Source organism: Phyllostomus discolor, chromosome 7 (assembly GCF_004126475.2).
Source record: "Phyllostomus discolor isolate MPI-MPIP mPhyDis1 chromosome 7, mPhyDis1.pri.v3, whole genome shotgun sequence".
Taxonomy (NCBI): Eukaryota; Metazoa; Chordata; class Mammalia; order Chiroptera; family Phyllostomidae; genus Phyllostomus; species Phyllostomus discolor.
The window spans coordinates 29,007,920-29,032,676 of record NC_040909.2 but is presented as its reverse complement, the minus strand read 5'-3'; the positions used below and the strand labels follow the sequence as shown (position 1 = coordinate 29,032,676).

Genomic DNA, 24,757 nt, shown 5'->3' with positions numbered 1-24,757 from the left:
ACTCTTGAGGGGAGAAGCTGTGTACTAATGAATTCCAAGAGAAGATTGGTGGGTTGTCAGAAAATGAGATGCTGACAGCCAGTGTCCTGACTGTAGCCTGGGGTGGCCTTGCTGGCTGTGCTGGAACAAGCTGCCTCACGTCTCCGTTCACTGATCACCTCACGTACCAGATGCGGAGACTTTAATTGGAGTGACCCGTTCATCTTTCAGAGCTGTTATCCCTGTACAGTGCGAGGCAGACAGAGTCTGGGGAGTCTTTTGTATTCCCTCAAAAGTACAGATTCAGTACGACAATAAGATAAGACATCTTAGGGGTTATGTGAAAAATCGTGATTCTTTTTAAAACCGTAATAGAATAATACTGAAGTTATGGGCCCCGGGTGGCCAAGAAAACCCAGTCTCTTCAACTCAGGCAGTCACGTATATAAGCATATATATATGTGACAGCTCAACGTAAAAATGGACAAACACCTGAGAAGAAAAGGAGGATTGTAAAGCCTGGGCACTCTTTAAAAAGACTCCCGGCAGACTGCGTGAAGCATGCTGCTCTCTTGAGAACTGACAAGTGCTGCCGCTTCTCCTTTGTGTGGGTGGACAGGCAGCAGACAGGCAGAGTCAGGAAACTTCAAGTCGGGGCTTTGGTATTAATTTTTTCTCAAATGGAAGCCAGTGAGGTTGATGCTCAAAAAGAAACACTTGAATAAAAACTGACAGAAGGCATCGTTCCCCCTCCTGCAGCGACACAGAGGCTTTTAATCCCCCTGAGCCTTAGAAATTCCTCCCAGCCTCTGACAGCCAGGGTGTTCTTTCTGCCTTGTACAGTCATCGCCAGCAGGTCTTGACGAGGTGATCCATGAAGTGGAACGGCTTTGGAGACGTGTAAAGCTCTTCCTAGGGTGGCCTGGAAGCATAGCTCCTTCCAGGTATCCGGTCCTTAAGCCCAGAAGGAAATCCTGCCAGCCAGTTCTGTCTCTGTACCTCTGAAAGACACCACCACTCATCCCCTCCCCTTTGACTCCACATGTATGTGTACACACACACACTTGCACACACAGGCTTACACACGTGCATACACCGGCACACACTCATATTTTCCTAGCTGGTTGTAGATTTGCCCAGCTCCTGCAAACATCCTGGTCTCCTCGGGCTGCTCAAGGCCAAGGTGATAGCCATCTGTTGGTCTCATAGATATGTATCTTTGACCACCTGCCATGTCCTCTAATAAAAAGGCTGGTGTATCTGCTGTCAAGAGAGTATAGATCCTGAATGCATTGCTTGGAAGCACAGGCTGCTGTTTTATAGATGTGGCCACCCCAGAATGAGACAAGGATCTCAGAAACCGAGGCAGCAGGCTTCCTCCTCGCTGTGCTGGGTGCAGTACTGGGAGGCAAGGTTAGGACCAAAAGCCAACCTGACAGGTGTTTTCGGGTGCCAGGGATAAGGGTAGGAAGCAGAAAGCAGGTTAAGACTGCAGTGCAGCCTTTTCCATCCCACCAACACCAGTCAGTGCTTCTCAATCTTGGCTGCCCGCTGGAACCACTGGGGAGGATTTAAAATACACTAATGCCTGGGCTCCACTCCAGAGACTCCGATTTAGTTAGGCTGGTGCACATCTTGGGGAGCCAGGATTTTTAATTCTAATGGGCATCCCGGGTTGAGACCCAGAGCTGGCAAGCAAGATGGGTCAAATGAAATGGCTAAGAGCTTATGCAGGAACTACTAGGTGCCAGGCACCTCACATAGTACCATCAAGACAGACTGAAGCTAATAAAGCACAGTTTTCCCCCAAGTGGTTTATTACCAATCTCATGGGTGAGATAGGCACATAAATAAATCACAGCCCAGCATGGCCTGGGTAGTGTTGTCCTCTGTAAGGATGGGGACTGCATGAGGAAGGCACAGTTAACTCTTTGTGGGAAGAGAAATGGCCAAGGAGGGCCTCCTGGGGATGTTGAATTCTGCTCATTCTGTCCTTCGTTGCTTTTAGAACATGGCTGAACTAGCTCTTGTTATTCTGAGTCATTAGACCAGGCCAGCTGGGCAGGGCAAAGTCAGTAGGGGTCACAGGAAGAGCATGGGGCCCTGCCGACAGGTGACCCTGGGTTCAGACCCCAGCCCTGCGGTCCATGTTCTCCTCAGGCTGATGTTCCCCGGGCCTGGGTTTCCTTGACTGCAGACTGAAGATGTAACTTCCCTCACAGAGCAGTTGTAAGGATTAGATGTTATTAAGTGGGTAGCTGGCGCAGAGCTGTGAAGTTCAGCATAGGGAATATAGTCAATAATGTTGCAATTACTGTGTATGGTGCTGGGTGGGTGCTTGAATTATCAGGGAGAACACTTTGTAAATTATATCATAGTCTAACCACTGCGCTGTACACATGAAACTAATATAAAATAATATGGAATGTCAACTGTAATCGAAAAAGGAGATTTAAAAAAATAAACTAATCTATGTAGCTGAAAGAATACATAAAGTGGCTAGGTAACACAGGTTCTGCCTGCTGTAAACACTCCACCAATGATAGAGACTATTATCATGTATACTCTTAATTTATTTTTAAAAAATAAACTTTACACAAGAGTGGAAAGAACTCTCGTGTCAAAGTAAAGGTCATTTTGGACCAATGACCTTTAAAAAATTGGCTCTTAAGACCCTAAAAAAAATTTTATAAAAATGCATAACCTTCATACATTTTTACATTGAAATCTAAGGTTTTTCCATAAGTTTAAATAGTGACAAAGAATGAAAATTCTCGTGTATTGTAAACATGGGCATTTAAAAATAAAACTCTTACATAACTTTGTGAGTGCATTCAGGGGAATCTAAATGCCACAGCTGTTAGATACCCACCAGCATCCATTTAAAAATGCATGAACAAGCTTTTCATTTTGAGTGAAGAATCTTAATTGGTTTTTTTTTTCTTGTGCACAAACTCATATTTCCATTCCCTTCCCCCATAGGATTTCATCATAATGTATCTTTAAATTTTTGGTTTGAAATTCTTTTATCAATCACCTTATCACATGTTTCTATCATAAATATATAAATATAAACTTTAAAATTTCAATTTCTAAAATTTTCTGCAATGCAAATATTCAAAGTACTTTAAAAATATCTTCTAGTTGAGTTTTATTAGAATCATTATTAGTGCACAATTCATCAAACAAATACATTAGAAATTTTAACATCTAATTATTGCCTCTAAAAAATAAAAACTCTTAATGAAACAGATTGGGTGTTTTTTTCAATTAGTTTACTGATCTGTAGATGAATACTACCTACTACCAGAGTGGGAGAGCCTAGTGTCAAATTTACTCCAGTTTTTTGTTTTTATCAATGTGAATACTAAGGAAACTTATTTTTACAAGTAAGTATGTGGTAATGGAAAGAGTTTGACTAGGAGTACTATTCAATTCTAAGTTATATATCAAAAAATCATATAATGGTCTGTTATCAAAATACATTTTTAATAATCTACCAGCTAACATCAGCACTAATTACAATTTTATTAAAGCAAAAATTGGCAGCTACCTGACTTGCAAAAGAATTTGTTTCCAGTGAATCATTCACATTTAGAATTGTTCCTGTAGAGTGTTTTACACCGTGGAGCAGCACACCATGGCGGTTAAGATTTAGAATACGTAAAGGAAAAGGGTAATTCTGAAAGGAAAGGTGTGAGTGGAGAACAGTTCTTTCCATCACAGGTCATCCCAGAAGATCAATTTCAGCAAAGAATACGTACGGAGTTGAGAAACTGAATACTGATTTCCTTAAAAGAAAAAATAATCAAACAGCAAAAGAACATGCTCTTATAGCTTCAGACAGGTTTTGCATGTCTGCATGTCCAGGTAGCCCAGTTTCAAAGCCTGTTTTAGAGAACAATCTTTATTAAATATCCGGGTGTTCTGAAGTGCCATTTTGCTCTGAGTGTGTCCCCATCTTCTTGTGGATGCAGTAATTTGTCTTTACTCTGATTAACTTCTTGCTTCAGCTCAAAGCCTTCCTAACAGGGAGGGTAAAAATGGTGGTGGAAGATGGCCCTTCCATCTGGAGATGCTTCGACCGTGGTCATTCCCAAAGAAGTCAAGGACAGGATGCTCATTAGCATTGAAGGCCATAGGCTCTTTCACTGTATTTTATACCATTTTATTACAATAGTCCGAAAGATTGCCTTCAGGGGGCGTGTGGTGATGTGCCCCTGAATTTTCCATATAGTCAGCTTTCACCAACCATTTTCCCAGTAGTTGCTAAACGGCCCCTTCTCTCAGCACCAAGTGGATCCAGTCTCGAGTTCTGTGGTGTGTTGGCCTGCTGATGCTCACTGTGTGCTCAACTTGCCTTCTCCTGCCTCTTACATAATAAGACTCCTCTCTGCCTAGTTTTATTTTTAATCAGGAAAGCGATGTTTAAACTCATTGTGCTTAGGCTTGACATTTTTTCTTCAGTGTGCTTATTAGCTGGGGTCTTTGTGGTGGCTAACTTCAGAGGACTGTTGCCCACCCCCCACCCGACCAGCACATTAATTAATCTTGTAGGTGAGGCATTTTTCCCACCTCCATACACTTCAAATTCAGTTACATAACAGTACAGCACGCTCAGCATGGGTGGCTAAGGTGTAAAGGAGTATCATTAAGGCTGGAACACTGGTTTGGTGATTAGAAATGGGTGCAGTGGTAGAGCACACCCTTCCTAAACTCACCAAAGAAGAAAATAAAATAAAGTTTGTGGCACCTCCTGGGTTTCTGTTTTGACTTCTGAACCATCTCTGAGTTGAAAGAATGAGGACCCATCCTCCATCCAGGAAAGCTTTCTTCCAGACTTGACTGGAAATTACCTATAAAATTCCCCAACAAATTCCTCCCCACACCTGCTGACCCTTGTTATGGTTAAGGAGGCATTACTGTGGCAAAGGATTTCATGTTTTCAAGGACCGGAAGTATTTTTTTCTCAGAGCTGTGGCTGACCCTTTATAAGCTGTTGTGATTTTCTGTTTATCAGCATTAATGTCTATTCTAGGGCATGCTAGTTGCAATGTACTGCAAAGCTCATATATACACAACAGTGAGGATAAGGGGGAGTTGGTGCTTTTCTGGAGAATTTAAATTTGGTTTCACAGAATTCTGGCTTCCTTGCATCTACCAATCCCTACCCCAAATTTGGTCAAATCAGGTGTGTTTTGGTACAGTTTTATCAAAGCCATTCTTGGCTACTAATGATGTTTAAATCAGATAGGTGGTCATGGGTGAGAATGTGACTCTGCTGCTTTGACTTCTCAGAAAGACACAGGGTGGGGTTGAGGTGGCGGGGGGTGGGGGGCACAGGTATTCCCTTTTCCTTACAGAGATGCTGAGGGACAGTGAGGTCTAGCCTGAATTTTCTTTTCTCTCCAGCTAACTTTGCAAAGAACTGAGTAATGTAGGGATTGTTCCAGGTACATTTTTAATGGGAGAGAAAGTAAAAGGTAAATGGCATGAGAAGGACATGCCCTCTAACAAGAGCACTATTCCAGAGCATCCATTGCAACAATCCTCTGACAGCACAGAATTTGCTTAAGGGTAGAATTATGCATTTTCTAGTCAGGGGACCTTGCTGCTAGAAGTACCAGAAGGAAATTGCATTTAATGCTGTATGTAATCATGAATAGAAAAGGCATGGGCTTTGGAATCACACAGTCCTCCCTGGGAAACACCTTAGGGTTCCTAAGATGTTCTTAGTCTTTCTGAGACTCCGCTTCTTCATCTGTAAGATGGGAATAATAAGTAGGTGGAACTTCAAAGGTTACTTGAGAATTAAATAAGTATATACATTGCCTACCGTAGTGCCTGGCACATTGTATATGCCCATAAGTGTTCATTTTTCTCCCCAACCTCTCACCTATTGTAAAGTTAGAGTTAAGATATAACATACATGAATGAGTAAATTGAGAGAAATTTCAATAGCATAAGAGAAACCAAACCAAAAGGCATATATGTGACTCTCATTGGTTTTCTCACAAGAATTTTTCTTTTTTATATAGCCATATCTTAATGATTCCATTCATGTATTATCTTACCTAGTCATTAAATGTTTATTAGGTACACACTCTATGGCAAGTATCATCCTGAAGTTAGGGGCAAGGGGCAGTTTGAGGAAGGGACACAGTGGAGATTATGGAGATGTTAATATAAAATGCAGCATTCCTTTGAATTGAGGAGACAAGAAAAGACATGTAAACAATTTATTGCTGCTTATGTGAGATAAAGTAGTAGATACAGTGCGTTCTGTTGATGAAACCAAATTGTGTCAATAAGTCAGCCTTCTAAGCTTTCCATTGCTATTTAATATCCCCTTGGATTCAGGCTTGTCTGGACTTGAACCCTGGCCCTAACTAGGAGCATGATCTTGGACTAGTCACTTTACTTCCCAAGGCATTTTTCCACTTGCAAAGTGGGAATAATAATTTCTCCCTATAAGGATTTAAAAAGATAACATATATCTTGCACACTCAACCACAGTTAACAAGCCATGATCATTTTTCAAAAGAGACAGAACACTGGGGTAAAGGAGATGAGGAAATCCTGGGACCATTTTATTCCTTGGTACCAAATCTTGCCAAAAATAAGGGACGAAGTTGCAGAGTAATAATTATATGAACTCTGGTGATTATTTCTTGATTTTTAATTACCCATGCTAGTGCTGTTCCAGTACTGCAAATAATCCAGAAGCATGAGTCAGCACCTGCCATAGCAACATACCTAGCAAGGTAACTGGGTTCATGTTTTTCTTCCTCTTTAGATGATAAATAAAGCAATTTCTTTTTTTATTTCAGTGACAAAATGTTCCCAGCCTTTGGGTTTGGTGCCAGGATACCCCCAGAGTACACGGTGAGTGAGTAGAAATGCTTTGCTGTTTCCTTCACAGTAGTCTCACTCCTTTGGCTCGATACAATTACATAAGTAGGGCCCAAAGACTCAGAAGTGGTCTTCAGAACCAGCGAGATTAGGTGGTTCTGAAAACCATCGGAGCCTGTCTTTTTATGAACCCCAACCTCATGGTACTCTGAATGGTTCTTGTCAGAAGTCCAGATGAAGACTTTCATGTCTTAGCTTCTTACAGATATGGTTGGAGGCTGAGAAAACGCTTGGGAAATTGATCTTCAGTGGTTCGGGACCTATCTATTAGCTAGACCCTAGAGAAAGATCCTGTTGACAATGCCAACCATGGAAGTCCATGACAGTGAAGTCTACAGGCTCCCTCACCCCAATTCTCTGAGCACCAGTCTTGTGTGACAGACACAGAGAAGTCCTAAGATTGAACCACTCTGGCTTAGGGAATCAAGAAGCTGAATGCTTCCTATGAGAACACTGGGATCCTGTCTGATTTTGATACTGATTTCCCTGACACAAAGAAGGCAAAGATTGTGCAGAGAGAGATTTGCACCACAGTGGAGCTGAGGTGCCCAAGTGAGGTAGACCAGATGCTCCTGCAGAACACTCTCCACAGAGAACTCAGCTCCCCAGGTGAGAGGGCCTTGGAGGAGCCGCAGGGCTCCTACCCCAGCCTCGAACTTAAGTACAGGCAACACTGTCCAATCATCAACCTCTCTTTTACTGACTGTGTCTGAGCTTCAGAGCAGGAGGCAGGTACTGACATTTACTCCCACACCAGAGCTGTCAGGTCAGGGTCCTTCCCCTTCTGTGCCCTCGGTGAAGGAGGGCATCCATCTCCCTGTGACTGCTAGAAAGAGCAGTGGGTGGAATGGCAAGTCCCTGTGACCTGTCCTCCTTACCTACCTTGTATTCCACACTGGCCTGCCTACTGGGCATGCCTACGGACTTCTAGAAACGTTTGTGGAAAATAAAGCACAAGGGGAGGAAGAACATAGAACTGCAGTTGTTGACTGGCAGTGGCCTGGAGACATTATTCAGGCCACAAATGTATTAGAGTTGACACACAATTCTTTGTTAAGATTTAGGCAATGTCATATAAAAGTGTTAGATTTTTGGCTTCTCTGAAAAAACTAAAAGGCCTGGCAACACTAAGATTAAAAGGCAACATGAATTAGCTAGAGGTGAGGAGATGCAGTTCTTTCAGGTGAGGTATCAGCTCCAGAATGTGCTCAGGTAGATGCCCACCTTCTTCACAGAATTTTGATCCTCAAGACTAGAATGTACCTCAATAACGACCAGTCCCACCACCCAGAGATGCTTGAGCATCTCCACCACATTCCTGCCAGGTAGTCTTCTGGTCTCAGCTTGGCCCAGCAGGGCTGAGAACACCTTGTTCCAGGCCTTCCTTTCCTCATCCATGACATCTGCCTGGTCCCCCTCCTGGTGTAACTTCCCCTTCTGGCTGTTTTCTGAAGTCGTCATGCTCCCCAGACCCCCTGGCTCCACCCTGCCTGTCAGCCAGCCTCTTCCTGCTGCTCTGACATGCTTCCCTCACATCTCCTCACTCTGCTCCCTCAAACGCCCCCTGTTTCAGCCTCATGTTCCTTCTATCCCAGACAGGCACTCATGGTCTCAGCAGGTCAGATGCCCCCAGCAAGTTTACAAGGTCACCACAATTTACTTCTGCAGGATAAAACTTCAGAGTTTGCCTTGAATTTGAGCCACAGGCACCTCTGTCTTAGTTTACACTCTCCCATAGACCTTGAGACAGGATCTGGATGCAAGTAGTTTATCTGAGTGGTAGAGGAAACCTCCATAGAGAGTGGGGGAGTAAGTGGAAGTCACCATAGGGCATCCTGACAAGTCATTTACCATTGTGGGCAGTGGAACTTAATCCTGCTGGGGGCCCAAGAAGACAGAGCGGAGCACACACAGAGCCCAGGGGAAAGAGGGCTGGGTACTGTTACACCATCTCCTGTCAGTCACTGAGGAAGGGCTGCTCCGAAGTACCATTAATTCCCCAACACTTTTAGCTTGTCACTGGGGCAAGCTAAAGCAGGCTCTGGAAACCTGAGAAAAACTGAAGGTAACTAAAGCAGGTAAGGTGATTGGAAGTCAGCCAACTTGCCTGGAAGAGCTAAGGGCAGCAAAGGTGGGCCATGCACCAACAGCATCCACTCTGACCACACCACTAAGAGAAGGGGGGTGTTTTAACACAGTGACTACTTTCTAGCCCCCAACAAAGCCACAGCTTGGAAGTAACCTTCGAAAGGGAAGTCTCTGTAAAATCCCAAATGATCCAGTAATATCCAGGTACCAAGACATCCCTCCTGTGTTATCAGATTTTATAAAGAAGTAAATATGTCATTTGACATTGTGATGGGTCCTACCAGGTAGAGGAATGTGTGTTGGAATATTACAAGATATATTATCACTTTTCCAAAAGTAGAGTCTATTTTACTGGTATATACGTGAAAATCCTGCTGCCCTGTGGAACGACTCTTAAATGTCAGCAGGAGCAGGAGCCGTTATAACCATCACCATGTTGAACAGATGTGGTGCTGACTCACCATTTTTTAATCACTGGATCCAAGTAGAGCTCAGCCAAATCTAAGCCTCCAGCCTGTGGCCAGTTCTTTCTGGGGTTATGTTTTTCTGAGATCTTATCTTGGCTTTTTAAATATGCATTATTCTCCCCCTCTGCCAGCATTTATCTGATTCTAGAGAAATTTCCTGTCACCTCAACTCCACAGGGAACGTAGAATTCACCCTCCATCTCAGACTGATTATGTGAAGTATTCAAGTGATTCCTGCTGCTTAACACATAGTAAATGAAATGGGCATTTGTTTGCAAACTCTTCAACCCTCTGCCTCCTTACTGGATTAAAGTTGTAATTCTCCTGTCTTCCTTTTTACAATTTTAATTGGTGTCTAGGTCTCTCATGACTTCGCAATCAACTTTAATGAAGACAACCCAGAGTGTGCAGGTAAATTACAACATAAAAGAAAATCAGTGTGTTGCAGCCCTTTTGCTCGCACATTTCCCATTTTAGTTTCTCCCCACTGATGCAATACATCAGTTAAGATTGTCCATAGCAGAGAAGTAGGCTTTCTGGATCCAAATAGACCATACTACTCCAAAGGCAACAGAGAGCCATAATGACAGAGTGGAAAATTAAGAGGTGAAAAAGGCAGCATGCAGAAGACGTCTTGAGTTCATAGCAAGAATGTTGATTCCAATTGTGGATTCCTCCTGCCAAAAAAATGGAGTGGGGGGAATTCACCTGATAGGCAGTGATGATCCCCTCTTTCTGCTCTCCAAGTCTCCCTCACATATTTATTTTTTCACAACTTCCTCCCTGTGAAGGTATACGTGGAGGTGTGGGTGGGGAGGACATGGACATCATTTGACACTTGCAGTGTATGTTAACAAAGGACATAGGGCCTCAGTGACTTCCAAAAAAATAGCTTCATGGTTTTGTGCCAGAGAAAACCTTCTTAAAGGCTTTGGTCCCTGTTCCATTAGTTCCAGGCAGAAGTTCCCCAACACAGTTCCACAGAACAATGATGATGACATCTATGATGATAAATTTTATCCTGGAATTATTCTTTCTTCTGACGAATACAGTCAAGTACACCTGTTGCTATAAAGCTTGTAAGATGGTTTTTATAGGGAAATAGGTAGAAATGTCCCTATCTCTCTCCTCCTTCTTGTCCAGGAGGAAAGGGGCTGAACCAGGGTTAATTCAGATCCAGTGGGGTATGTAGAGCATCTTGCAGTTTCTTTCACCAATTCGGCACTTCATGTCCAAGAATGTGATGTCAGTAGCATTGGGTCTGCACGTGGTAACCTCTGAGACCCATTCTCCACTCTGCCTTTATTCTCTCTCATGATCCCCCACCCTAAATTCATCATGGTCTAGAGTTCACTCATCCCTCACCACCCACCCCCATTCATAAACTGTAAGAATGGATTTTCACCAGAGCAGAACAAAACGCATGCCCAGGGTTCATCTGCTTCGCACCCTTAGAGTTCATCTGCCTGTTAGTTTTGAAAGAGAAATCCAACTTGCTTATCTTAGGTAAAAACTTAGATAAAAAACTCAAGAGCCAAAATAGGAAAAGAGCTTCTGTTGAGTGTCATTTAATTTCAGAAGCAAGCTACAAAATGACATGGCATCTGTCTTTAGAATAACAGGCTTTGGGGCTGGGCAAAGAGGATGCATCATCAGTGGGGAAGCATGTGTATAAGGGCAGGACATGCAGAACTTGCTTATCCAAAACACCCCAGATCCAGTGTGCAAGGCATGGTGGGTGTGGAAAACCATTTCAGGACCAGTGCACTATTTCGGGATGGAAAGGCATAAAGGATGAGTTAAACAGGGAAAGGCAAGAGCTAACACAGGCACAGGCACCAAGAGGAGCCAATGGAATAAAATTCATGAGCAGTGGGACTCTGGTGGGACCATGAGCATGACATTAGATGTGCAGTCAAGGCCCGTACAATGCTAGGAGGAGATGTGCAGTCAGGGCTGTCCCCTCCAGCAGAGTCCCATCTTTAATATTTCCTTGGCTCGTGTGGCCCCAGGATGGAAACCTCTGTAATGTGAGGTTGACCATGATGGTGAACATCACTTGACTGTACTACAGCCCTCAGCAGACAATTGTGTCACCATTTTGCTCCTTCGTCAGACATGTGCTATGCCTGACCTGCCTCAAGACCTTTGAGGGAGTAAGTCACAATTCCTGCCCACAAGGACTTTAATATCTGGAACGATGCTCATGTACACATACAGATAACTCCTCTAAGTGGACTAGGGTGGTGGTATGTACTACAGTAGCGTCAGCAAGGTGGCATGGAAACTAAACAAGCATTAGAGCTGACTGCCTACGGGCTAAGAGCACAGTGCATAGAGCCAGACAGACCTGGGTTTCAGTCCTGAGTTTGCTGAGCGGCCTGGGGCAGATCATGTAACTTCTCTAAGCCTCAGTCTCTCCACCTGTAAAATGGGTATAATATCTTTTTCATTATACTATAGGAATCTAATGCAATCTTATGTGTAAAATGGCATATTAGGGAAAAGTTTGTGGAGATGACTGCTTTTGATTTAAGCTGTTAAAGAGAATGATTTCAGTGGGGGGTGGAGGCAACAGGGTGATATTTTTTGTCTTAAGATCATACATGTGATGTTAGGAAGGACTGTGGGGGGAATTTAATGCTGTGTGTGTGTGTGTGTGTGTGTGTGTGTGTGTGTGTGTGTTTGATTACAAATGTTTTCGAGGGGACTACTGGACTATTGATTGTGGTCAATTTCACCTTAGGAATTCAAGGGGTTGTAGAAGCCTACCAGAGCTGCCTCCCCAAGCTCCAGCTCTACGGTCCCACCAACATCGCCCCCATCATTCAGAAGGTCGCCAAGTCAGCGTCAGAGGAGACGAATACCAAGGAGGCGTCGGTAAGGAGGGGGCAGTTTGCCTGCTAGTGCGGGATCGCCCTTTCTCACTGGGATATTGGTCATAGCACACCCCCCATTCTGACAATAAATTACAGCATTTCTACCTGTGTGACTTTGGACAAGTGACTTAGCCTCTCCTGTCCTCAGGCTCCTCATCCTAAAATTAGGGATAATCCCTCCCCTCTCTGCTGGGTTATTGTGAGGCTTAGAGATGACACATCTCAAGTGTCCACAACCTTAGCTGGACAGAGGGGACACTCAACAATGCAATGTACTTTATTCCCTGGAGTATGAATCATACTCACATTGTGTTCCTGGGAAGAAGAAAAACTGTCCAAAGTAAACTTGCTTTCCCATGTACCCATGTTACAGATGGAAGTGAGGCAAAACGATAGATGCCTCCATCCCCTGGTGGTCAGGTGCAGCAACACAGAACATCCTAGCAAAGACTTGTTTTACATTCTGTTGGTGGTTTTCTTAAGAAAAATGCAAACCAAGGCTACGAGGCCCAGCAAAATTTGTTTTTTCCCCTAATATTTTTTTAGTTAAACACAGAGTGAGCAAACATAGGTTTACAGTTGTAATACAAATAAATCATACAATAATTAATAAATAATAAAAAAGAACAAACTGTTTCATGTCCTCACAACTGTAAGCCTACTTTTGCCCGCCCCTGTCTATTACCAGAATCACTTTTCTATGTGTCATTTTTAATGACATCAATATATTTCTTTTTCAGCTTTAGGGCTTTTTTCAGATTTAGTCTAACATTACTGATATCTGGAACATTCTCTGTGATTTTATCCTGGGTTCTGAGACCCTGCATTTGCATCATCTCCTTACATCAGCTCATCTCACCCACTTGCACTGCACCGAGTTCTCAGACTTCCCTCAGGGCAGAACAGATGGCGCACCCTGCTCATCTCAAGTCCCAGCCTCTTCTCTTCTGTACGGGGGCACATCTCCTCTCAGTTATCCAAGGACATTGACCCAGCAGCTGGATTCCCTCTCTCTCACCTATTTTTTTCCCTTTCTACTGAAGACTCATTTTCACTAGCAAATAGAACATCCCATAATTGCCCTGGCCAGTGTGCCTCAGCTGGTTGGAGCATCATCCCATAAACCAAAAAGTCGCTGATTCAATTCCCAGTCAGAGCACATGCCTGGGTTGCAGATTCAGCCCCCAGTCAGGGTGTGTATGAGAGGCAAGCAATTGGTGTTTCTCTCTTACATCAATGTTTCTCTCCCTCCCTTCCTTACCCTCTCTCACCAAAATCAATAAGCATGTCCTCAGGTAAGGATTTTTTAAAAAATCCTATAATATCTGCTGTTTAAATTAAAATCTTTCCCTTGATACCTCTTCACCATATAGAGCTACTATCCATTATTTTACCTCCCTTTTGAGCAAAATTCATTTAACGACTTTCCTGTATTCACCTTCTGCATCTCTCCCCCCATGGGTTCCTCCACCTGTGCCCATCAGACTTTCCTCCTGACGTCCCTCTGAGAACTGCACCTGTCAAAATCAGTAGTACTTTCCCCTGGCCAAACCCACAAAGGCCTGGGAGCAAATCAGATTCCTCACAGATGCAAGATTTGGGGATAAGTATTGGGCAGGGTCATTATTTCATTATTTCATTTTATTTTTAACAATTTTCTTTATCATCAGAACTTCAAATTCAAATTCTTCAGATGATATGTTACTCAGAAACCCCACATAGAAAGTAGATTTTAGGGAAACAGACCAGTATTGCTGCATCTGAGCTAAGAGATGGGGTCCCAATTTGTCCAGGCTCCTTTACCCCCTTTGTTCCCAAAAGTATCCAGAGTGGCCCCCAGAGCTCCCCAGAGTCCAGACTGAAAACAGAAATCATCTCGGCTCTCTGGGGACCAGGAAGTGGAAGAGTAAAAAGAGAATGGGGCTGACATAGGTGTGGCTTTAGGCCTGATGTAAGCCAGCATGCGTTCTTGCCCATCACTCACTCACCCAGGGACTGGTGGTCAGTTCCGGACAGACCGATCAGGAAATAGTGCAGGAAGTGTCTAATCCACGTATCCCAAATAAACATGCCTTATAATCCAGGAACAGTTTTACTTTTCCCCAGAGGTTTCTCCTGTGCTTTGAACAATGTGTGGTCCAGGACCCCTTGTCATCACTAATGGCTAGGGATCTTAAATTTGAACCTCCTGCACAAGTTGTTCCAGGGAGTTTAGCTGTAGGATTTTCTCCTCAATTTTGTAGAATTCTTCTAGAAAGAAAAAAAAGTCTCCTCTGTATCTGAACAGGACCTCATGTACATTTGAAGACTATGGTATTTCATCATGAGCATTTTCCTAGCCTGGCTTTGGAAGCAACTGTTACTGTAGCTTCACTGGAAATTTCCCTCAGGGTATTGTTCTGGTGGTCTGCAGCCTAGTACCTCTTAACCCTGGATCAGATTCTAGAAACCTGACAATCTCTTCAGACTAGGGATTCTCAACCATTTTTTGTCCCGTGGGCCCCTTTAGCAGCTGATGAAGTCCACAGACCCCTTCTCAGAAGTATTTTTAAATGCATAAAATAATCTCATTTTAGCATGTGCTCCATATAAAAATTATAAGATATTTTACATTTTTTATACTAAGTCTTCAAAACCCAGTGTGTATTTTACACATATATCATCTTAATTTGCATGCTAGATTATCATCACAAATACTTGATCTTTATTTAGACTGTATAAATTGATAGTTGAGAAAGTAGATTTACATACTTGAGTTGTTTCAAACATACTTAAAAAGTTCCCAATAACTGAATCAGGTATCTATTTTTAAAGTTAAGTTTAAATTTATTAAAAGGAAATAAAATTAAAAATTTGGTTGCATCATGCAAGCCACATTTCGAGGGCTCAGCAGTCCCAGGGAGCTAGTGGCTATTGTATTGGGCAGTGCTGCTTTAGATTCTTAAACTCTCTGAGCTGAAAAGGCCGTACAAATGATCTACTTCCACCCCTCATTTGAGAGATGAAGCTGAGACCCCCAGAGGAGATAAGGGTTTTCCCAGCATCTCAGAAAACAAGGCTTTGAAGCCAGTCCTCCTGAGTCCTCGCTGCTGCTCTGTCGACCACACTGCACTTCATAACGTTCACCAAGGTGATTGTTAGAATTAACCTACAATTACTCTGCCTGCCATGAAGTCCCATTCATCATAACCTTCAGTCTTTAGGGCCGACTGCACAGGCACTCAGAAAGTCTGTTGTCACTACTGCTGTAGTCAGTGTGCACTGAAACCACCCAGGTGTGTAACTGGTATTGTCCTTGTTTCCCCCTACCTCATTCCCATCCCTCTGCTAATCCCCCTCATTGCCCTGCATCTGCTCCATTGCAGCAATACTTCATCCTGCTCATCCTGACCGACGGTGTCATCACAGACATGGCCGACACCCGGGAGGCCATTGTCCACGCTTCCCACCTCCCCATGTCGGTCATCATCGTGGGTGTGGGCAACGCTGACTTCAGTGACATGCAGATGCTGGACGGTGACGATGGGATTCTACGGTCACCCAAGGGAGAGCCAGTCCTTCGAGACATCGTTCAGTTCGTGCCCTTCAGGAACTTCAAACATGTATGTCTATCTCAGGGGGCTTTCGATGGGAGGGCAGAACCGAAACAAACTCACTCCCTACCTGTGTCCCCCAGTTTGTAGTGAAGCAAAGCCAGCTGTCCCTGCCTAGGCCAGGTCCTCTCCCGCACAGGATATGGAGAACGTGGCTTTTTGGAGATAACAGTGTAACCTGAAGTATAGGTGAGAAGTCTATGGTAGCCAACATGTCACTGGCACTTGTCCCCATCCCTGTAGTGTAGGATCTCGGTGCCCTCAGGGCTGCCAGGTACAGGGGGTGACTGTCCCTGCACATGGGCCTGGCCAAAGAAACAAGGAACGGCTGAAATTCTGCCTGGCTTCTGCTTGTCCTTACCTGGGCCCCGGCCTGTGAGGGCCCTGGCAAAGTGCATTTTTGAAATGATGGAAAGCTCAGTCCTCTGCAAATACAGTAAGGAGCATCAGAGATTTATTTAACTCACTGAGGGAACCAGTAAGGTGACAAAAGGTGGCTCAGAGGAGGATATAAAACAGTGGATTATGGTCAGTGGGGACAAGGCTGGAGTGACTTTGGCTTAGACTCGGGCAGGTTCAACACTAGGCAATGACCAAAGGGGCTAGAAATAAATAAGTAGACTTTGGATTACCTTCAGTGCTAGATGGAAATTTGTTTTATAAGTTAACATCTAGCTTTACAGTCTTGAGCTCTAATCAATACTAAATAATAAGTCCAGCTGCATCACACCCTCCTGACGTCCTGAAAGCAGGCACACTAGTGCTCCAGTAGAACATCAAAAAGTGCTCAAAGACAATTTTTTTTCATTTCCAATTTTTGGATAATTATAACTCCATAGAGAAAAGGGCAGCTCTAAAATTTCAACACCACCCTGCACCTATGGGGCTGCAACTGCCCGGAAAGACACTGCTGATTCATACGAGGCCTCCCTCCGGCCTCCCCGGCTGTATCTGGGAGTCCTTGAGGGTGATGTGGGCTGGCACACAGTCCTCTGTGACCTTGTGTCCCTTGCCCCTAGTGAAAGTCACTCCTCTCCCCACACCCTGGTGTCCCCTGAGGCTTTGTCCTGTCCATTGCTGGTGGGGCCAGCATATGCTCCCAGTGGGTGGGGACTGAACTTGAGCTGCCCCTGCAGGAGGGAATCTTCGGGGTGCTCAGTGCCCTGAAGCAGCTCTGCTGTCTTCTTCAAAATGAGAACGCCCTCCTATCCCTGTTGCAGTGACCCCTCTGTCACCAGGACCATTCATGCAGTGAAGTCTGTGTCCCCACACTTCAGGAGCCCTGCCAGAAACATCTTTAGCTGCCACCACAGCCCCTCCATCCTCAGGATGGAGCTCAGTTATTTAGGGTCTGGAGAGGGAGGGACAGGCACTATGCCATCCACAGAGAGCTTTCCTGCCTGATGCTTTTTTGGAAAAGCCTTTCTACTCCAGCCAAAACCCCTCATTCACATGAGTCCTTGACGGCACCCTAGCCAGTTTATAAGATCTGTCCAGGCTCACGTACAGCCCCCTTTGCACCCATACTGGGAGCCCACCACACTGGGCAAGGTAAATGTAGAGAGTGGGAGAACAGGTGGGCCATCATTGGTATAGACAAGTTCTGGTGCCAGTGTCAGGGCCTTTGGTCTGTGCTTTGCACACAAAAAAATGCCATTTGTTCTGATGACTTGTTGGGACAGGTGTTAAAGCCAGTGTTCAGGTAAATCATGAGCCTAGTGGCCTTCATGGAAGCCTAGATCTCATGAGTTTCCAGGACCATGCAGGGAAATCACTGTGTGTTCCAGGGCCCCTTGAGTGATGAGGTATTTCGCTCAGAAACACAGTGGCCTCTTATGGAGGGCTGTGGTATAATTAGAATCACTAAAGGAACATAAAGTCAATCCTTGACTACAGAGTTCAGTGCAGGGGGAGTTCCAAGTAACAGCAGCAGCACCCAGACCCCTACAGACTCCCAGGCAATGAGCATGGCTGAGGGGTGGCTGTTCCACTGTGGCCCATCTTCCGCCAACTCACTCACTAGGTGAAAGAGGCTCACCACATCCTCAGGTTGCACTTGGACAGCAAGGAGTGGTGTGTCCTCTTCAAGGAAGGATGCACTGGGGCAGGCTGAATACACTATAGCCACGTTCATCAGCAAAGCTACTTACCTGTCTGATGCCAAGGTGGAGAGAGGGGTTTTCTTCAGGGTTGTGATGTCCTGCTTCATTTTGTCAGCCAGAGAGAAGTAGCTGTACCACTGACTACCACCTATAACTTTGCCTAAATAAAGGGTCAAAGAACTGACTCCGTAGGAGAATCATGAATTTCCTCAAACACCCTTTCCCTAACCCCCACACATACACACACATCTGTGTGCTGAAACAATGCCGCTGAGCCAGGCAAGGCTCCGGCCTCTACCCCAGACCCCTTCTCCCATGGAGAGTGTGCACAGCATGTGCTAGCACTGGGACCACAGCCAGGTGGTAGAGCCATGGGCCCGGGCCTCACGGCATTCAATGGGGAGCTGCATAGTTGGTGTCCACAGAAAAATCCCTTGCTACGCAACCTGTGGGTGGTTGAAACGGGCTAAAATGTTGTTGCGGGACTTCGGAGCAGAGAGAAGTTGCCGTGAGGAAAGCCTTACAGCTTGAGTGGGGAATATAAGGAAGGGCAGAGCCTTGGTAAGCAGGGAGCTGGGGGGTGGGGCATCGACGACCAGGGAAGTGACCTGATCAGGGCAAGGAAGCGGGCCACCGCTCACCATCAGTGCTACACAGTCTCCAGCCACTCCACAGACGACTAACATGGAACGCCAAGAGCACAGCCTCCGTCTTATCTTTGTGGATTTCAAATTAGATTTGAAAAACCATTTCATTATCCAGACTACACTGAATTCAATAAGCCATAAATAAAATGAAAAGTGCAGACCTGATACATTTCATATAAGCACGTAACCCATGAGTCATCTCTCATTTTCTGCTCTGCATGGTAACTCAGAGCTCTGAAGTGGACAGGGCCCACGCTCCGAGCTCTGTGATTCTGGGCAAGTTATTTAACCCCTCTGTGCCACAGACTCTCGTCTGTAAAATGAGGCGAACGGCACACCCATTGGAAGAGTACAGGTGGTATCTACATAAAGCTCAGCACAGTGCCTGATCCGTGTAGCTGATCGATAAATACAGCTGTTACTACCAGCTGCTTTCACATGTTTGGCCTTTTCCTAACCAGCAAATTCCCTCCATACCTATTTGCTCACCAGAACCACCAACACAGGTAAGAAAATGGGAGAATCGCTTAGGAATTGTGCTGTCCAATGCAGTAACACATGTGGCTATTTAAATTTAAATAAAATAATAAAATAAAATAAAATAAAATAAAATAAATAAAAATTAGATTTACAGTTGCACTAGTCACATTTCAGGGGTTCATCGATTGCATGTGTCTAGTGACTGCCATATTGGACAGCGCGGATAGAGAACACGTCCATCATTGCAGCGAGTTCTGTTTGACAGCTCTGTTTAGGAAGGTTTTTGTCTCCAAATAACAGCAAATCCATCTTATAGTGGATTACATAAATGGTTCTTCACCAAGCGTGACTTTGTCCCCCAGGGGACATTTGGCAATGTCTGGAGACATTTTTAGTGGTGACAGTTGTAGAGGCCCAATTCACATGCAGTGGGAAGATGCCGGGATGTTGGTGAGCATCCTACAGTGCACAGAACAGTAACCCTTACAAAGAGTTATCTGGCTCAAAATAGCAATAGTGCAAAGGTTGAGAAACCCTGGACTTCATAAGTGCAGAAATATTTTTCTCATGTAGGCAGAATGTAGGGGCTGGAGGCTGCTGACATCTGTTTTTGTTTTGTTTTGTTTTGTTTTTTTCAATGATTCAGTAGTAGCAGGGCCAGCACTTAGTGATTCTCTTTGCTCTTGCCTCATAATAATAAAATGGTTGCCATAGCTCCAGGAATCACATCCCAGTTCAAGGAAAAGAAGAGGAAGAAGAAAGGAAAACAGAGAAAACCATGTCTGTCCCCTTTAAGTAAGAAAGAAAAGCTTTCCAAGAAATAGCCCCCAGGAAACTTTCATTTATGTCTCAAGGCTGAAGTTGAGTCATAGGGACCTACCTAGAAGGAAGGGAATCTAGGGACTCACTCATTTGGCTGTGTAACCTTTATGTGAGAGGTGGCCAGAGAGAGAGGGTGGGAATGAATTTTTGTATTCCCCAGTGCACACATGGAGCATGATCTAACACACAGCCCTGAGCAGCTATTTATAGAATAAGAGCATTCTAGTTGGATGTCAAGTGTCCAACATGCTATAGCATCTCCAAAATGTGAAGAATCATTTTAGAAAAACTCTCCACCATGTTTTCAGATTGTTGTTAAGATAAGTCTCTTCATTTGCACTTCCCAAAAACTCTGTGAGAGAGTGAATTCTTATTCTTCCTTATTTTGTCTAGCAAAGCTGAATGGCTGAATGACAAGCCACATAGGAAGGAAAGAGCTAGAAACCAGGCTGCCTGGCATTTCATTCACTCCCTTTCCTTCGGGGTCTTTCCTGAGGTATCTCAAATACCTGTTAACTTGTCACTCTGCTTCAGATTTTCAATCTATTCAGTACTTATAATGAGGTTTGGGAAATTTTGCTTGTCTGGGGGTTGAGGAGTTAGTACTGAACATTAGAGTCCTTGCAGAATATCAACCCCCACCTTCGTGCCTCAAATCTTATGGTGGAGCCATGGTGCTGATAGGATAATGGCTGCATTAATTAGCGTGGTGGTATTCGATATGCTTCATCCCACCCCACCCCCACACCCCACCTAAGGTGGGGCATTCCATTGGAAAAATGGAATGTCCCACCTGCACTTGCAACACTCGCACACACACACACACTTCAACCCCATGAGATGACTCACCATCCCGAAAATGATCAAATGCCAGTCCTCCCCTTCTCTACATTTTAAAACATGCCCAACTTAAATGCCACCTTCTCTTGGAAGCCTGCTCTGATTTCCACCAAGGTGACTCAGTCTCTCTGTTTCCTGTGCTCTGGTCACACAGCATTTGTGACTCTGCAGCAGTACTTCTCAAATTTCACATTCGTAGGAATCATGGGGGCATCAAGTTAAAATGCAGATTCTGATTCAGTAGCTCAGGGTGGGTCCAGGATTTTACATTTCTGATGAGCTCCCATTTGATGTGATGCTGTTGGTTGGTAGCGTGTGCTATGTCTTCCCTCAAACTAGGGTTAATTTTGGCCACACCAGGCTCCTCTCCCATGACTGTAACTTCCCTAATAGCAAGAATCATAGACCCACTAAACTCTAGCACAGTGTCTAGAACATAAATAAGTGTCTAGAATTTACTATAAATCAGAAACAAAACTGTAAGACAATTCATTCTGCTATCCAACTCTCACCCATATTTCAGATGTGAATAATTTTATATGTTGAGCCAGGCATGTAAAAATATAATTAGGAAATTAATAGTGCACTTTCCAACAACCTGGCAACTCTTGCTTGGAGGCCCTTGACAAATAATGAATGAATGAGAGAGAGAGACTAGCTGCTCAGAACAGGACTCCAGCCTTCTAGGCTGATTCTCAACCACATTCCGTTGGCCGGGTGCCCAAAATCATGGTGCTTTTCTCTCCCCTGCAGGCATCTCCAGCTGCCCTGGCAAAGAGCGTGTTGGCTGAAGTCCCAAACCAAGTCGTGGACTATTACAATGGCAAGGGGATTAAGCCAAAATGTTCATCAGAAGTGTATGAGCCTTCCAGGACACTAGCACCATGACCGCGTACTTTTACAGAGTTCCAAAATACTATTCCTGCTATTTAATACTTCTACTACTCCTGTACCTAAACAAAAACAAAACAAAACAAAAACACATACACATTTAAAAATAGCACGTTTTTGTTGATTTTTAACTAACTGACTGTTTTTTTGTTTGTTGGTTTGTTTTTTTGCATGTGTAGCCCTGAGGCCTGGATCTGGTAAGCCCTTGTACTGTTAAAGACTTTTTACAAAGAAACACAAATAATTGTAACTTACTCTTTACATTACAGCATGTCGCCTTGAAATAAAATGGTATCTGTATCAGTTTTTTTATACAGGTTTGTTGAAATTTTGCTAAATTTCTTATTATCTTTACACTGTAAAGCATTTTGAAACATTTACCGGATGTTGATAGCCAAAACATACTTGGTTTTATCTGCTTCAGGATGAGAGACTTTTCAAAATGGCAGCTGCATGGACTGTATTTTGCATGTTTAAAATAATAAAAGAAACACCCAGTTTTTGCAGTTGTTATCTATAACTCATCCCTGCAGAGAATGGTCTCTCTACTGAAGAAGAGGGCTGGCCGCCTAGCCGTCTTCTTGATGTGGGTCTAGGGCTCCCAACCCAGCACCCCTCGGACTTTACCGTGCACACAGATCACCTGAGGATCTTGTCAAAATCCAGGCTGTGATGCCCAAGGTCTGCCCAAGATTCTGCAGCTCCAACAAGGTCCCAGGTGATGCCAGCGCCATCCTCAGACTGCACAGAGAGTGCTGAGGTTCTAGACTTTAGGGTGTGCTGTGGAGACCATCCAAAACAGGGCAGAACCTCATCTGCTTGGGAATGCCACTGCTTCCCCGCCAGCAGCATACAGGTCCTGCCTGTCTCCGAGGTGGGAGTAGAAAGTAGTGAGACTGATTCCAGAAGCTGCACACCCCAAATCAGTCTCACTGCTTTATAGTCACACCTCTTCCTTAAACAGACGAGGGAGTGCTCCTCTGGGCCGGGCCCGCCCTCTTAAAGGAGGCATCACACACCTTGCATGAATGATTCCATGTTTGCATCAACCCCTAGGAATGACCTCAAAAAGTCTCCAGTGGAACCGCAACAGTGGAGACTTGTCCATGGCACTTGGCCATGCAGTGTGGCTCCCCAGAAATGTGGCCCACCAAGGTGATTTTTAAGCTTTGTGTGGGGCTTCTTTTTGCCTCTTGTTAGCACTCCCGAGAGCCAACTCGATCAGCAGAAATGCCTGGAATCGTTGTTGTAGGTGAAGGTGTTTTGTTTCGATATAAACTGGCCAGTCTTCAACCGGAAGAATGAATGTTTCACTTGTATAATCTTCTCACACAGAAATGGACAAGTGTTTTGCAGCATAAAAATCACAAGATAGTCATAGAGATGGGGAAGTAAATCACAAGGCAAAATAGATCTGTTTGTTGTTTGTTTGTTGAGGGGAAACATATTAACATACAAATCAAATAGGCCTTGTATAATTTCCCATGTTATAATTATAGATTCTAACCTTGCAAATACATGTCAGCACATTTTGGGAATGATGGTAAAAATGTATGACTGGAAAAAATCATAAATATTTAAACTGTATTGTTTTATGAATAAATTGGGTACTTACAGAATTTTTTCTAAGCGTTATGGTCTTGTTTCTCTTTTCAAGGCAATTTTCTAGCAGTGATTTATTTCATGTAGGTGGGTGGCCTCAGAGTCGGACAGGCTCTTTCACAGTCTCATAGAAACATGGTTGATTGTTTTCAACAAATAAGAAATTAAAATATCTGGGTTCTATCCTACAGAAGTAGCTGGTGGTTGTTTCTAGCCCTAAACCAGGACATGAGTTTCCTTGTCTGTGTGCCTGGAACACAGTAAGAACTCAATAGATATTTAATGAAGAAAGATGTGACTAATCAAATGAATGTATGGATGAATGAATGAATGAATGAATGAACAAAATTGTTAATGTGCCTCATGAGTGATTTCAAACCCATCACAGTTTTAACAGGTAGATTAAGTGCCTGGGGCCTGCAATCAAAATGATGCCCCATGTCATTCTCAAATATCTCTTGAGATCTATTGCATTTTATGTTGGGACTCATGGGCTCTGCGAGAGAGAGTGATAAGGACAGCATTTAGTTTGCCTGGCAGAACCTTATGACAGTTTACTTCCCTTTTCTTTTTTCTTTCTTTTTTTTTGTCCTCACCCAGGGATATACTGCTTATTGATTTTAGAGAGTGGAAGGGGGAGAGACAGAGAGAAAAAAAGAGAGAGAAAAAGTGAGAGACATTGATCGGTTGCCAACCAGGAATTGAACCTGCAACCCAGACATGTGTCCTAATGGAGGATCGAACCCACAGCCCCTTGCTGTATGGGGTGATGCTCCAACAAATGGAGCCACCTGACCAGGACTACCCAGCTCAAAAGAACAATAGCAAAAAATAATAATAGCTATCAATCACGGAGGGCTTACTGTATGCCAGCCACTGTTCTGAGTGCTTGCCACATACTATCTCATTTAATTCTCCCAACAGCCCTAAAAGGTAAGTAGTAGTATTAATCTCATTTTACACATAAAGAAACTAAGACACAGAGAGCTTAGGTAATTAACCTAAGGTCACACAGCTATCACAAGGCATTGACAAGATTTGAACACAGACACTCCGGCTCCTGAGCCCAAACTCATTTTGAATAATCCCCACTGCAGCCACCCTCCTGGCACTGTACCCATCCACTGCCATAGCAAGCAGCAGATTCTTAAGGGATATGAGAGAATGTGCCTTAAAACATGACCTTTTTCCCCACTTCAGAAATGTCTTCTCATCTAGTGATCTCAGCTTTTTGTTATGAGCTCTTGGCATCTTGTGATATACAACATCCCCCTGAGAACAGTGGAAGAGTCTCAGGAAACAAGTGGGTCTTCCCACCTTCTTACCACCAAGGAGACCATGTAGATGGGACATTCCAGATGCACATGATCCCAGGAGCTGAGCAAGCCATGTGAACAACTGGGGAGGAACAGGTTCAAACAAAGGGACATAAGAAGCTGGAAAGGGTGTGTTCAA

The 24,757-nt window shown here is 44.1% G+C and overlaps 1 protein-coding gene across 3 annotated transcripts in view; it reads left to right on the top strand.

The window, feature by feature from the left end:
- Positions 1-23,316, top strand: part of CPNE4 (copine 4) — a 419,459-nt gene extending 396,143 nt beyond the window's left edge. For 2 of the 3 annotated variants that reach the window (XM_028518762.2, XM_028518761.2), the window contains exons 12-16: positions 6,810-6,864; positions 9,806-9,857; positions 12,193-12,326; positions 15,691-15,927; positions 21,563-23,316. In XM_028518762.2, the coding sequence (XP_028374563.1) occupies positions 6,810-6,864; positions 9,806-9,857; positions 12,193-12,326; positions 15,691-15,927; positions 21,563-21,697 (613 nt within the window). In that variant the 3' untranslated portion in view covers positions 21,698-23,316. The remainder of the gene's footprint in view (positions 1-6,809; positions 6,865-9,805; positions 9,858-12,192; positions 12,327-15,690; positions 15,928-21,562) is intronic. The other variant, XM_036030654.1, reaches the window with a different exon arrangement.
- Positions 23,317-24,757: the final 1,441 nt, after the last annotated feature.